Genomic DNA, 12461 nt, shown 5'->3' with positions numbered 1-12461 from the left:
CCTCACCTGAGCCCTCCCCCACTGCCTCTCCCGGCCCCCTCGGCCCACCCGCCGCACCTCCCCGTCGTCCGGCCGGTCCCCGTCGTGCCGCAGGGCTCCCCGCCACCGCCACCCCAGTTCTCGCCTCAGCCGGGGGCGCCCGCCCCCGCGCCGGTGTCACTCGAGGCCCCGGACAGCCCCACCAACGGCAGCCAGGATGACGACCTCCTCGGCCAGGATTCCAGGCGGCGGACGGGGTGAGTGCGGCTGACTTCACTCCGCTGCGGTGTTGCTGCTCCCGATGTAAACACTGTTAACCGTGTGTCTTCTATGCCCGTCCAGGTCCGGCACGCGGGAGGTGCACAACAAGCTGGAGAAGAACAGGCGAGCACACCTCAAGGAGTGCTTCGACATGCTCAAGCGCCAGCTGCCCACCTGCCAGGAGGAGAAGAAGTGCTCGAACCTCTCCATCCTGCACGCAGCCATCCGCTACATCCAGTCCCTGCGGCGGAAGGAGCGCGACTACGAGCACGAGATGGAGCGGCTGGCGCGCGAGAAGATCTCGGCGCAGCAGCGGCTGGCCTCCCTCAAGAAGGACCTGGCCGCGCAGTGGGACCACCTGGACATCAACGCGCTCTACCCGGACTGCGTGGACGCGCCCAACGGGGAGATGAGCTCTCGGGTGCGCCTGCCCTCGCCCACGTCCACGTCGACGGCCTCGGCCGAGCTGGAGGGCGGCATGATCATCGACGAGGATGACGACGTCGACGACGACGACGACACCATGTCGTTCCACAGCGGGCGTCAGAGGAGCGCCTCGGACAGCAGCAGTGCCATGCCTGCCTACAGTAACCCGAGCGGGCCGCCGCCCCAGCCCCTCGCGCCGAGCGCGGCGCCGGTGGTGGCGCCCCCCAACCTCCGGGACGTGCACGGCTACCGCGGGGAGAGCCCGCAGCTGCCCCAGCAGGCTCCGCTGCAGGCCCGCGCGCGGTCGCCCGGCAGCCCGAGACCAGTGAGTACCCGTCGCAGAATGTATGGTGCGAGCGGTGTGGCTCAGGCGCTCAGTTCACGCGTAATTCACGTCGACCGTTATCTTTGCTCCGCAGCGCACCGCGTCGCCCGTGTTCCCCCTGCGGCCGGTGCCGAGGGCGGCTCCCGGGGTGCTGGTGAACGGGCACTACTCGGACACGAGCTTGTACAAGGCGGCCGGCTCGGTGAGTACAGCGTCGTTGGCCACTGCAGGGTCCCAGCAGCAGCGGGTTGCGGTGACTTAATGCACGCCGTGCTCTGCCCCTGCAGGAGGGCCGCGGTGTCTCCGCGCCGTCCAGCGGCTACGTGCCCGCCAAGCTGGTGCACCACTACAGCATCAAGGTGGCGTCGCCCGCGTCCGCGCACGCCTCCCCGCACGTGTCGTCCTCCTCCTCCTCCAGCCCGCCCGCGCCCGGCGCGCCCTCCCGCGTGGGCGTGGCGGCAAGGGTGCCGAGCTCGCCGGTGGGCACCCTCACCACCCACCACCCCCCGGCGCCGCCCAGGAGCCGAGCGTCCCCGCCACACCGGACCAGCCCCCCCGCCCCCGTCAGCCCCCCCGCCAGCAGCCCCGGGACCGTGCTGCAGCCGCTGGCGCTCACCTCCCACCACATCCAGCTGCCCGTGCCCGCGCAGGTAAGACCCGATCGGGGGCAATTTCCCGATGGCTTGTTCTTGTCGTGTGTTTCCATTTTGTTTGTTTTTTTGAACCCGACACGACCTTTACGACCGAGGAGGGTCCTTAGTAGGCATTTTGAGGTGTAGACTGACGCAGCTCTTTTGCCCAAAAGGTCGTGAACAACGGTCGCTGGCTCGGAGTGAGCCCCGCCATCCTGCAGCTCGCCGCGCCCCCGGCGCAGAGGCTCCTGGACCCGAGCATCCTGGTGCAGCACCCCGCCACGAGTAAGTAGTACGACAAGTACAGGCTGGGTTCGTCGGGTTCGCAGCCGAGGCGGCCACGGGGCGGGCCGCGGCGTGCAGAACTGCAGTGCTGAGCGCTCGGAGCTCGAGAGCCGAGCCATCTCTAAATTAAAAACTCGTCTATATTCCGGCGTGCGACGTGACGGAAGCGGCTCTAAGCGTGGGTGGCTCTGTCTCCAGGCAACGGCACCACCCCTCTGGTGACGCATCAGCGGATCCGGGCTGCGCCGGCAGGGCCACCCCACTCGATCGGCACGATCGGCACCTCGGCGGCCGTCTCGACAGCAACGGCCGCCGTCACGATGCCCGCGGTGCACGCCATGCACGCCAACAAGGTGCTGGTGGGCGCGACGGGCACCGTCCTGGGCGAGGGCTACCACAAGGCCGGCTCGGCCTCCCCAGACGGCATCAGACCGACCACGGACGTGGGCGTGCTCACCAAGGGGATGCAGCTGCCCAACGGTAAGGGCAGCCTGCTTGAAGACGTGGGCGTGGGGTTGGGGTGGTGGTGCGTGGGCTCGGGCTGGAGCCACGAATAGGCCAGCCCGCCGCACACGCGCATGCGGCGGGCTGCCTACCCGGCACTCGTAAGGCGACCGATAGGGGAGGCATTGTTTCACTCGGGTGATGAAAATTACATTGTTTTTCTGTTCTTCCGCAGAAGCGAACGGACATCTCCTCGCCACGGCGGTGCACCCAGGATCGGCATCCCTACCCGGCGGGCACGTGGCCCACGTCGTGTCGGCCCCCTCCCTCTCACCCCTGGTCACCCCGGTCACCGTCATGTCGCAAGGCAGCCCTGTAACACACATCCTTGCTGCAAAGAATATGGGCAAGGTGAGCACTTACCACCATGAAATTTTCATGAAACCTTTTTCCAAAATGATGCTTAATTTGTATTTCTGTTTTCCTCACAGATGGCACCCTTGATCAAGACCATGCCAATTGTAAACCCTCAATATCTTGGTGCCGTGGTCAAACCAACCATGGTGGTTGTGAGTTCAGCCTCAACTCTTCCACCTAACTCAGGTGTCTGAGTGAATGACTGTATCTTCTGTACTGGTACAAAATGGAAACAAATATGATTCCATTCAGAAAAAAAAATGTGATGCGTGTCTTCTTTGTGAGACAAAAGGTCGAGGTGGATCTTATATCTTCAGCAACATGCTTGCTCCCCGCTGTGAAAATTCTAGAAATCATGAAATGCATGGAATGATTAGCTTAAGCATATGTGAGATTAATAGGTAGAGAACCTCAAGACCCATCAAGTGCAGCAGGCTCTGCACTAAAGATTGGTTATTCTGTAGCAGGTCTCATTCTGGCTGTGAATATGCTGTTCAGCTGAAAAAATTAAGTCAGGCTTCTCTATGTTCTCCTTTCATACCTTAATTAAAGAGTAAACTTAATTGTTTCCTCCCATTTGTAAAAAAACTACAAGATGGCTAGGTCCAGGTAGGATATTTATGTTTTGATTGTGGCAAGCGAATGAAATAATTCCTCATGGTTACCAACAACTCCTTTATGTATGTCAATCCCATTTAAATTCAAAATTATACTCATTGATATTATTGGAAGATGCACATTTGCTATCCACCTCACTTTTCATTCATAAAGCTACTATCTTGAGGTTTTAGGGGCTTTATATGATTCCTTCTAGTAAATGATGTAATAGTCAATTATTCAACCTTATTCAAAGTACAATCATTTAGGTGCTCTTTTTATACAAGGGAAATATTCTAAATTTGAACTGAAATGTATACCGTAGTTCTCTCTTTAATCACAATCTAATGATGTAAAGTATTTGTTTCCTTAAGCTTTCCTGAAATTTTGTAGGGATCACATTTTTACCATTATAGCACTGAAAATTTAATCCTGAGTTTTGATATGTCTGGCTGGGATCCAGAACTACTCTAGTAAGTTGTTATATTATGATGGTTGTCATGAAAAGCATCGACTTAAAACAATAGTATTATTATTCATATATTTTCACTGTTGTCAGAAATAACCCAAGGTGAATATGTAGCAGCAAGTTACAAATTTATATTTATTATTGTTAGGTGTAATCTGATAGGTGACATAGTATATCCTGGTGACAGTTTAAAGTCAGAAATAATCATCAAAATTTCATTGAAAAATGTGTTGATTTGATCTTGTTTCTCACTGGGTTACCTTATAAGAGAACACAGTTGAAGATTCCTTTCATGCTAACTGACTATTGTCCAAACATTTTAAAAAATCAAATGAAAGGAGAAAAATAATACATATCTGGACCCATCCTATGAAAATGTACCGGTTGTATTACAGCAGACTCTGCAATGTTGCGGGTTGGCTTACCCTCTTTGGCCACAGGGGCGGAGGGAGTGGGCAAACACGCAACACTGCAGCTTCTGCTCTGTACAGACTATGAGAGGATAATATTTTCCAAGTTGCCTGAATGTTCTCTTTTTCTATTGGTATCAAGAACTTTGTAAATTAATTCAGAGGTCTCTGTTATATGATGTAAAGAGCACCGATCAAAATAGCTTCAGCAGACGTCATGGTTTGTCTTCCATCAACACTACAGTAGGAAATATGACTTCCATGTGTTGTTTAAAGCTCTTACTGATTATTTTGTTGTTTGACAATCACCAATTCTTTTTATCAGGGAGTTCACTTTGATACAGTTGCTATTACATCAACAAGAAAGAAACAACAATAAACTGTTTTTTAATAAAGAAATTAAAGGAACTTGCAGTTAATATGCAGTAAATACCATAGCTGAGAATGTATAAAAAGTAAGCAATGAGGTGGCCATAAATTTGAAATTCACTGTGGGAGCAGACAAGAAAAAAAAGTACTTTGGTATAGTTCGATGCCCATAGAATCTCACTGGGCTCCCCAGGAGTAGCAGAAGTTTCTGATGTGCTGCAGAGACCCAAATATTTCAGAACAACAATGGCTGTGATAGATAATTATAAAAGACCCTGAAATATTGGAGCCAATTGAATGCATATGCCCTAGCATGCAGTAATGAAACCCACTCTTGCAGTGAGCAAACCTTTAGTAAATAAGGAAACATATGCACTTGCTTTACATAAGAAAATTGAAATATTTTGTAGCCGATAGAGAGTATAAAATTGCTGCTGACATTGTGAAAAGTGCCTGTCTATTGCTCTTCCAGATTCCTTCAAATATATTAACATCAACTAAAATTGAATACATTAATTTATTCAAAATAAGAAGTGTTCTAGAAATTTGTATTAAGATTCTGCTAGTCTTTTATAAAACTGTGCATTTGCAATGAATGTGCAATAATTTATATGGTGAGGGCAGCCGTCTATTTACTTCATCGTCTCACTTCTCTGAATTAAAGATCCAATGTGAAGGAAGTAGATGGAAAAGAGTTGTGATTGCACAAGAAAGCTGTCATTATGAATCATAAAACTAAACTATATTTTCCTCAAAGCAGACATACTTGTTTACAGAAATACAAAGTTATTTCCAAGTCCACATAACATAGCACAAATTTTTAGCACTTGAAGATGTCCAATATTCCATGTAAATATGGTGTTAAATATCTTTTTATTCTACTCTCTGTTGAAAGTAAAATGTTGTAAAGTGTTACATAAATATTTGTAAATAGTGGAAAAATATAAATAAATCCCTCCAAGGTCTCTGATACTTTTTCATATTTCCCTAAACTAAAACGCCTGTCACTTCAGTTCCATTTCACTGAACAGTTGCATGGAATATAGCAAACTTACAATAATTGCAGTCCATGAACCACCCATAAGGATAGACCAGCTGGACCCACACCCACAGGAATGAAACAAAACTATAATGTTTCCTGTCAAATGAGATGAAATACATTATTACCTTGTAGCAAAAAAAAACAACAACAAAAAAACACAAAAACTGGATCAACATAACTTGTGGACGTACCTTTGATGGGAGGAGTGTGTGCCTCGGTGTGATAAGAAGTTTTCTGCCCTGAAGGATAGCAATCAATAATAATGCACAAATAAATCCAAGCAGGAAGTAAACACCTAGCATAAGGTTTGAAAATATTTTCAACTTCTCAGCCTGAAAAATGATTTTTAAAATAAAGGTTGATTAAATGAGTTAAAAGAGATATAAAGAACATTTCTGTATAGCTCAAAGTGGAATGTCTTGCCTCAGTCAACTGAACTTGTGGTCTGTAAATTTTAGGATCATATGAAAGTGTAATAGTATCTTCAATTTTACAAACTTTGCTGTTTGTTTTTGCTTCTGTTTGGCCCATTTCACTTCGGTCTTGAAGCACATAAAAGTTTCTAGCCTGTTCTGACACCTGTGAAAAGCAGAAGCTTAGTACAAATTTGTAGGACAATGCCATAAATAAATAGTTAAATGCCTCACGTTTAAATGACTGCAAATTTCACTGGTTACAAAACTTGGCACTCCTGATGTGAGTGATGTAGGTAGGAAAAGATGAGATGGTCCAAGAAAATGTACACAAGAGGTAACATCATCCAAAGAATCAACGCTTCCAGCAGAGGGTATGACAAGGATAAGGGTCACATTCTCACTCTCTTTAACCTCTGCATCACACGATTTCTTCAATCCTGAAATATGTAGAGGTGACAAAGAAGGCAAATGTTTTTATAATATAAAGCTAATGAGACCAAAAATTGAAAATATATCAAAAGTTACCTTTTAAACTGATGTTACCGACAAATGCCATAGGTTTACTCTTCCAATCTAGCCATGAAAATTGGTTAACATTTAAGTGTTTAATTTTAACAGGTAAAAATGTTGCATTGGATAGCCTTGCAACTTCAGTCGATGTGCTAAGAGATGACTGATTGTTTTCAGACATGTTAGTGCACAGTTTTTGTTTACTTAAATGATCCATCAAATTGATCCAATCCTGAAATTAAGTAAAAGTAGATAAAATATTGATACCACTAACTGCCGCAAGAAATTATCTGTAAGAGCATGCACCATAGGAAATTTACCTCTTTTAATCGCAAATCATAAGCTACATCCATATTCTGTATGTTAAAGGCTACAAGTAAAACTGCCAGTGTTATGCCTATCACACTTAAAAAGAATGTCACTGCTGGGGGACGAGCACACACATAAGCTTGAAGACTTCCAGCTAATGAAGTTTTCATTTTCGCTCCTACAGAAAGGAATATAAAGATAAAACAAGTAAAATTATAATTTACAGAATAAATTAACCTTACAATCAAGCAGGATTGGCAAATAGAAACGACTAATATTCAATAAACTCTTTGGGGGGTACAAAACGTAAGAAACGTAACAAAAAACACTATAAAATTTTCAGCAAAACAATATGAAACCAGGTCAACATATGAACATGTTCAATGGCCTGGATGAAATGAATGACTATAATCAAAGCAGAGCACTTTTGTACCTACATTTCAGACTAATGATTGATAGTAAAACTACAGACTGACATATGAAATGACACTTCACACTACTAGGACCAATCTGGTTGTTAGGAGGGGGCCCTGATAAGATGTCATCCTGTTTGCTACTTACTAAATCAGAATAGAACAAATTCAAGAAAAACTGTATGGTAAGTACTTACATTGCTAGATTATGCAGTTGACCAATATGAAATGGCACAAGACAGATGTAAGAAATCTTGTTTGCGCCAAGAAATAAAAGTCTACATTTCTTTTAAGAAAAATGATTTGTTGATTTCGCCACATCTGTAAGTATCGGCTGCTGCAGCTGCTGTGCTGTTTGGTTTGTCAACACGTTTTCAGTCAGGCAACATGACTGGTTGATGCTTAGAAGTAAGTACAAGGTGAAATTATTTTCTGATTTTCATCAGTAACTTAAATTAGTGATTTTAAATTAGATTTTCACCAACAATATGAATTTTGATCTGCGTACATGAATAGTAGAGTTTTAAACATTTAATCCCTCAACTACGCGTTGGCCAATCTGAAAAAATGAGAAAACAAAATAGCAGCGGTATACTAAACAACAAGACCAAACAAAACAAACGTGTTTTCTGCATCTTTCGTTATTCCCTCTTTCCGCGGAAAAGCGTTTTTGTCTTTGTTGCACCCTTTGCTTAAGTTGTTTTAAAAAGTGCAATACTGAGTCATGTTTTCTAAGAAACCTGTGCTGTTAATAAACTACTGTCGCTGTTAGATTTTCTTAGGTTATCACAAATCATGAGGTCCATGAGGTCTTCACTTGTGCAAATAGGCAACGAACTCTTGATAAATTTTGGCGCCAGATTGTCTTCACCCTTCTGTGGAAGAGGTACGTTGCTCCGTTTTCCGTTAACTTTTCGAACAATATTTTGAATCCAAAAGAAAGTGGCACTGACATTCTAACTAGCCCTTGTTCTTATAATGTAGATGAATGCATCTTGATCTTTGCCCAATTTTGCTTCTGTCATGCCATGGAATAAGATCAAAATCATCTTTGTTCTAACCAGCTTTAACCTGTTAATAAATTTTGTGGAACATTCCTTTCACGCTGAGAACATTACTACTCTTTCTGTCTGCAGCAAGTCTGAGCAAGATGGCAAGAGATTCCAAAAACTCAAAACCTTTCACAGTCTTTGTTGAGGGAAATGTTGGAAGTGGTAAAACCACATTTTTGAAACATTTTGCCGCTCTTGACAATATTGTGACTCTTACTGAACCAGTTGATAGATGGCGTAACGTACGAGGGCAAAACTTCCTGGTAAGTTTGTCATTTTAATACATAGTCTTCAGCCCTTTTCTTGGTAATGTGATAATTTTTATTTCAGGACTTGATGTATACTGACCCATCTCGCTGGGGAATTACATTCCAGACATATGTTCAACTTACAATGTTAGATTTGCACACTAAAGCGGTTGAGAGCCCAGTTAAAATGATGGAACGTTCAATTTTTAGTGCAAGGTTGTTCTCTTTCATAACATTTGAATTGATGTGTCTAAGCTCATGTCAGACTGGTTAAACTGAACCTTTTTGTTGTTTTTAAATCAGGTATTGCTTTGTTGAAAATCTTCACCAGAGTGGATTGATGCCTGAACCAGACTTCATAGCACTTGACGAGTGGTTCAATTGGATTGTGAAAAATCATGACATTTCTGGTAATTTAATAAGTGAGTATTCCTTTATCTTGGTGCAAAATAAATGCAATTACTCAGTTGTAATTTGTCGTAATTGGATTGATTTTGTACTTAAATAGTTTACCTCCGAACTTCACCTGAGGTTGTCCATAAAAGAATGATGGCCAGAGCAAGAACTGAAGAAAGCTGTGTACCTCTTGAGTATCTTGAAAAGTTACATCAACTTCATGAAAATTGGCTCTTTCATCGCACTTCTTTTTCATGTCCTGCTCCAGTAAGTAGAACCTGATTATTTTGGTACCCAATTTCCGTCCTATTTTTTATAGCATTCATTGTTTTATATAAATTTGTTTCTCTTCCAACTCAATTAGGTTGTAGTAATAGACGCGAACCAGGATCTGAGCCTTATGTCTGCTGAGTTCTCAAACTGTGAAGCTAAAATTGCAGATGCTCTAGCAAAGAACCAAAACCAAAGGAACATCCCATCTTCTCCATCAAAGATTAATATACCATCGTCCTCACCCGTTAAAGTAGTTTCAAGGTCATAGTTTGTTAAGTTTCTTGTTTATATATTCTGATGTATTTTCTCAAGCAACCTTTGTACTTATTTAACAGTCATGTTTTGACCGTAGTTTGTAGAAATATTTTTTTATTGATTTTGATTGTATTTGAGCCCTATACTTTCTCACCATTACGTCATTCCAACGTCGTTCAAGACCAAATTTGTTTGTGATTATTTAGAATAAAAGGCAAAATATTTTTATTTTCTGTATTTACAAAAATGTTAAATCCTGTTTCTATATCCCATTAGCAGAGCGAGTTGTCACCGTCTTGCCCTTCCTCCCGCCGCTGCTGTGCGGGTCCGGGCTCCTCGGCGGGGCCGGCCTGCACGAGCGCCAGGGCGGCACGCCGAAGCGCGGGGCTGGCCAGGACGGCGACGACGGGCCTGGCCGCGGTCAGGGCGTAGTGCAGCATGGCGACGGCGAGCAGCGAGACGTCGTCCAGGGCGCGGCTGCCCAGCGGCGGGGCGCGGAAGGCCCACGGGCCGTCCGGGGTGGCTCCAGGGGACAGGAAGCCGTGCACGGCGGCACTCGCCAGCCGGGGCAGCGACAGCAGCAGCCAGGAGGAGGACAGCCAGGACGACACGCGGATCCACTCCCTCTGGAACGAGCGGGGAACACTTACGTGAGAGCTTAGTATGTATACGAGTGCAACGGAGACAGCGGGCCAGGGCGCGAAGAGGGAAGTGCCAGTGTCCGCGCCCAGCGAATGTGCACGCTCGACGCTTCCTACCCTGGCTAGTTTGTGCGGTGGACAGGCTGGTCTCGGCCCGAGCGAGAGACTTCGCAGACCCTCGTCGTCGCCGTCGTCAGCGTCGGAGTGTCCGGGATAGCGAGCGCCCCGGCGGGCCCGCAACGCGGACAAGGCCGTGGCCAAGGTCGTGGTCAGCAGGACGATCGCGGGCACGGCGCACAGCACGACGGCCGAGAGGAGCGGCCCCCCACCCTGGCGGTCCGCGGCCAACGCCCCGGCCAGCGGCCACCACGACCCGGACACGCCGGGGCCCTCCACCTCCACCACGTCGAGCGGGCCCTCGAGCGCGCCCGTGGCGGGTGACGTGGGCAGCAGAGTGCACAGCGGCAGCGACGGTCTTGGCCACACGGACACGGCCAGGAAGATGCGCGGCACGGCCACGGAGGAGGCCAGCATCCACACGAGCGCGCTCGGCACCACGGCGGAGCGGGACACGTGCCGCCAAACGGACAGGCCTGGGGAAGAAGAGCACGGCGTCAGCGAGCGTCTGGCTGTGAGGCTGACAGTGGAGGCGGCCTGGAAGCTTACTTGGCACCGGGTCCGCGGGCACGGCCCTGGCGTGCAGCGCGAGCGCCACGAGCAGGTAGGTCTGGGCGGCGCCCAGCATGGCCTCCAGGCCGACGAAGGGCGCGCACAGGGTGCCGGGCAGCCGCCAAGGGCCCCCCGTCTCGCGCACGGACCACAGCTCGCCGCCGGACACCAGGAACAGGGTGAGCGCGTCCGTGGCGGCGAGCTGGCTCAGCAGCAGCCACCAGCCGCGGTCCCTGTCCCTGGCGCCACCAGGGTCATCTGCGGCGCCGTCCTGCGCACCGCGCGCCCGGCAGCGCCAGCCCACGGTCGTGGCCAGGAGCAGCACGTTGGCGACGACCCCGCCGACGACCACGATGAGGAAGTAGCACGACAGCAGCCAGGTAGGGACGAGGGCCAGGGGTGCCCCCGCACCGAGGGCCGCAGCCGCCGCGGCAGAGCCCTGGGTAGAGGTCGCGACCGGCGGCGGCGGCGTCGGCGCGATCCTGGGCAGAGCCATGCAGCAGCTGGCGCGTCGGCGGGCCGCAGCCGGCGGCCGGAGGGGCTTGTCCTTCCCCGGGGCTCAGCCTCGCCGCGCGCGCTGCCATCCGCCCGGCGAGTCCTCTGTCCACCACCGCGGCGCACTGCGTTGTGTCTCAGGAGGCGGGCACCGCGGCGGCCGCGGCCGTCCCGAGGTGCAAAGATGACATGGAAATGAGCCGCCCTCCCGAGGCAACGGCCTGGCCTGGCCGCGCCGCCGGGCCGCGGGGAGGGCCGCTGCGCACCTGCACGGGGAGCGGCGAGGTATGAATGCGCCGGCGTGACACACGGTGCAGCTGCAGTGTGCGCGGCCGCGGTCACGTCGCGTCGCGGAACGTCCGTCCGATCACTACTGGCGCGCCGTTCCTGTCCCGCCCCGTTCCGATCACTTGAGTGCGCCGGTTCCAGTCGAGCAGTTCGCCCGTCCTCCACGCTGCTCGTCGCGGCCCCGCACGCCCGTCGCACTATACACCACCGCACTGCGCGAGCACATGTGCTGGAATGCCCTGCTGGGCGAGCCGAGCCGAGCCGCGCGCAACACATGACGCCCCGGGCCAGGCCCGTGGGCCCCCCTCGGGGGGCGGGGCGGATCCCCCTGTCCCCCTCCCCCCTTTGGGACGATCACACGCAGGCTGTGCCCTACCCGCCTCCTACCCTCGCGCCTCATGACTCACTTAGACGCTCCGCGACATTCACAACGGGTGAATCGCCCCCAAAGCAGAGCAGCGCGGCGGTGCAAAAAAGTTGGCAAGCGGTGGTTTCCTTCCCACCCTTCCTCTTTACACAGTGCGGTGACTTTTTCCACGCCAGCGCAAGGGCGGCCGCGACGCTGGCGCGCATTAAGTGCGTGTTTCTAGCGGAGCCGTAGAGAGAGGAGGGACTTCCCCGGGACGGGCGTGCCTTGCACTCTGCCGATAAATATGCCAAACTTTTGCTCTCCGCCCCCGCCGCCGCCGGTGTGCTCAGTCAGAATTGAGATCGCGCGATGATGATTCGACCCAGACCAGATCCATTAATCTCAAGTCCGGCTGGCCAGACCCGCCTGCCCCGCCCCGCCCACGCCTCCCAGACCTTTCCCATGACGGCGGCGGATCAGCCCTTCTCCTC

At 50.1% G+C, this 12461-nt stretch overlaps 4 protein-coding genes across 6 annotated transcripts; 2 read left to right on the top strand and 2 right to left on the bottom strand.

The window, feature by feature from the left end:
* Window positions 1-6: 6 nt before the first annotated feature.
* Window positions 7-5579, top strand: LOC113210924 (max-binding protein MNT; the record flags this gene model as incomplete). The annotated part of the gene is made up of 8 exons (XM_052267504.1): window positions 7-236; window positions 322-991; window positions 1086-1193; window positions 1279-1641; window positions 1797-1908; window positions 2107-2388; window positions 2588-2763; window positions 2844-5579. Coding segments are annotated over 8 exons (2061 nt in total), but the record flags the coding sequence as incomplete, so codon positions are not given.
* Window positions 5335-7670, bottom strand: LOC113210920 (uncharacterized). 3 transcript variants are annotated; one of them, XM_026429116.2, is made up of 7 exons: window positions 7502-7670; window positions 6903-7069; window positions 6598-6814; window positions 6304-6509; window positions 6080-6235; window positions 5848-5988; window positions 5335-5752 (listed from the first exon to the last, which is right to left on the bottom strand). In XM_026429116.2, the coding sequence occupies exons 2-7, from the start codon at window positions 7059-7061 to the stop codon at window positions 5741-5743; spliced, it is 891 nt and encodes a 296-aa protein (XP_026284901.2). In that variant the 5' UTR covers window positions 7062-7069; window positions 7502-7670; the 3' UTR covers window positions 5335-5740. The 3 variants fall into 3 exon arrangements, with proteins under 3 accessions (XP_026284901.2, XP_026284902.2, XP_026284903.1); XM_026429117.2 differs by lacking the exon at window positions 7502-7670 and adding an exon at window positions 7329-7450; XM_026429118.2 differs by lacking the exon at window positions 6903-7069 and having other exon boundaries at window positions 7502-7669.
* Window positions 7671-7882: 212 nt separating this feature from the next.
* On the top strand, window positions 7883-9756 carry LOC113210962 (deoxynucleoside kinase). The gene is made up of 6 exons (XM_026429174.2): window positions 7883-8190; window positions 8441-8619; window positions 8687-8820; window positions 8908-9026; window positions 9113-9267; window positions 9365-9756. Exons 1-6 carry the CDS (start codon window positions 8100-8102, stop codon window positions 9539-9541), a joined length of 855 nt encoding a protein of 284 aa, XP_026284959.1. The 5' UTR covers window positions 7883-8099; the 3' UTR covers window positions 9542-9756.
* A 14-nt stretch (window positions 9757-9770) lies between these two features.
* Window positions 9771-11877, bottom strand: LOC113210961 (uncharacterized). The gene is made up of 3 exons (XM_026429173.2): window positions 10836-11877; window positions 10287-10762; window positions 9771-10154 (listed from the first exon to the last, which is right to left on the bottom strand). Exons 1-3 carry the CDS (start codon window positions 11332-11334, stop codon window positions 9801-9803), a joined length of 1329 nt encoding a protein of 442 aa, XP_026284958.1. The 5' UTR covers window positions 11335-11877; the 3' UTR covers window positions 9771-9800.
* Window positions 11878-12461: the final 584 nt, after the last annotated feature.

This window comes from Frankliniella occidentalis, unplaced genomic scaffold (genome assembly GCF_000697945.3).
Source record: "Frankliniella occidentalis isolate FOCC.00 unplaced genomic scaffold, Focc_3.1 Scaffold53, whole genome shotgun sequence".
In the NCBI taxonomy this organism is placed as follows: Eukaryota; Metazoa; Arthropoda; class Insecta; order Thysanoptera; family Thripidae; genus Frankliniella; species Frankliniella occidentalis.
This window is presented reverse-complemented; position numbering and strand designations above follow the sequence as displayed.

Excerpts from the sequence above, each read along its gene's own strand:
- LOC113210920 (XM_026429116.2), bottom strand. The coding sequence starts at position 7,061 with ATGAAAACTTCATTAGCTGGAAGTCTTCAAGCTTATGTGTGTGCTCGT. Across the intron at positions 6,510-6,597 it reads CGGTAACATCAGTTTAAAAG|GATTGAAGAAATCGTGTGAT; the intron begins GTAACTTTTGAT and ends TACATATTTCAG. Across the intron at positions 6,236-6,303 it reads AAATTTGCAGTCATTTAAAC|GTGTCAGAACAGGCTAGAAA; the intron begins GTGAGGCATTTA and ends TGCTTTTCACAG.
- LOC113210962 (XM_026429174.2), top strand. The coding sequence starts at position 8,100 with ATGAGGTCCATGAGGTCTTCACTTGTGCAAATAGGCAACGAACTCTTG. Across the intron at positions 8,821-8,907 it reads CGTTCAATTTTTAGTGCAAG|GTATTGCTTTGTTGAAAATC; the intron begins GTTGTTCTCTTT and ends TTTTTAAATCAG. Across the intron at positions 9,027-9,112 it reads CATTTCTGGTAATTTAATAA|TTTACCTCCGAACTTCACCT; the intron begins GTGAGTATTCCT and ends GTACTTAAATAG.
- LOC113210961 (XM_026429173.2), bottom strand. The coding sequence starts at position 11,334 with ATGGCTCTGCCCAGGATCGCGCCGACGCCGCCGCCGCCGGTCGCGACC. Across the intron at positions 10,763-10,835 it reads GCCCGCGGACCCGGTGCCAA|GCCTGTCCGTTTGGCGGCAC; the intron begins GTAAGCTTCCAG and ends CTTCTTCCCCAG. Across the intron at positions 10,155-10,286 it reads CACCGCACAAACTAGCCAGG|AGGGAGTGGATCCGCGTGTC; the intron begins GTAGGAAGCGTC and ends CGCTCGTTCCAG.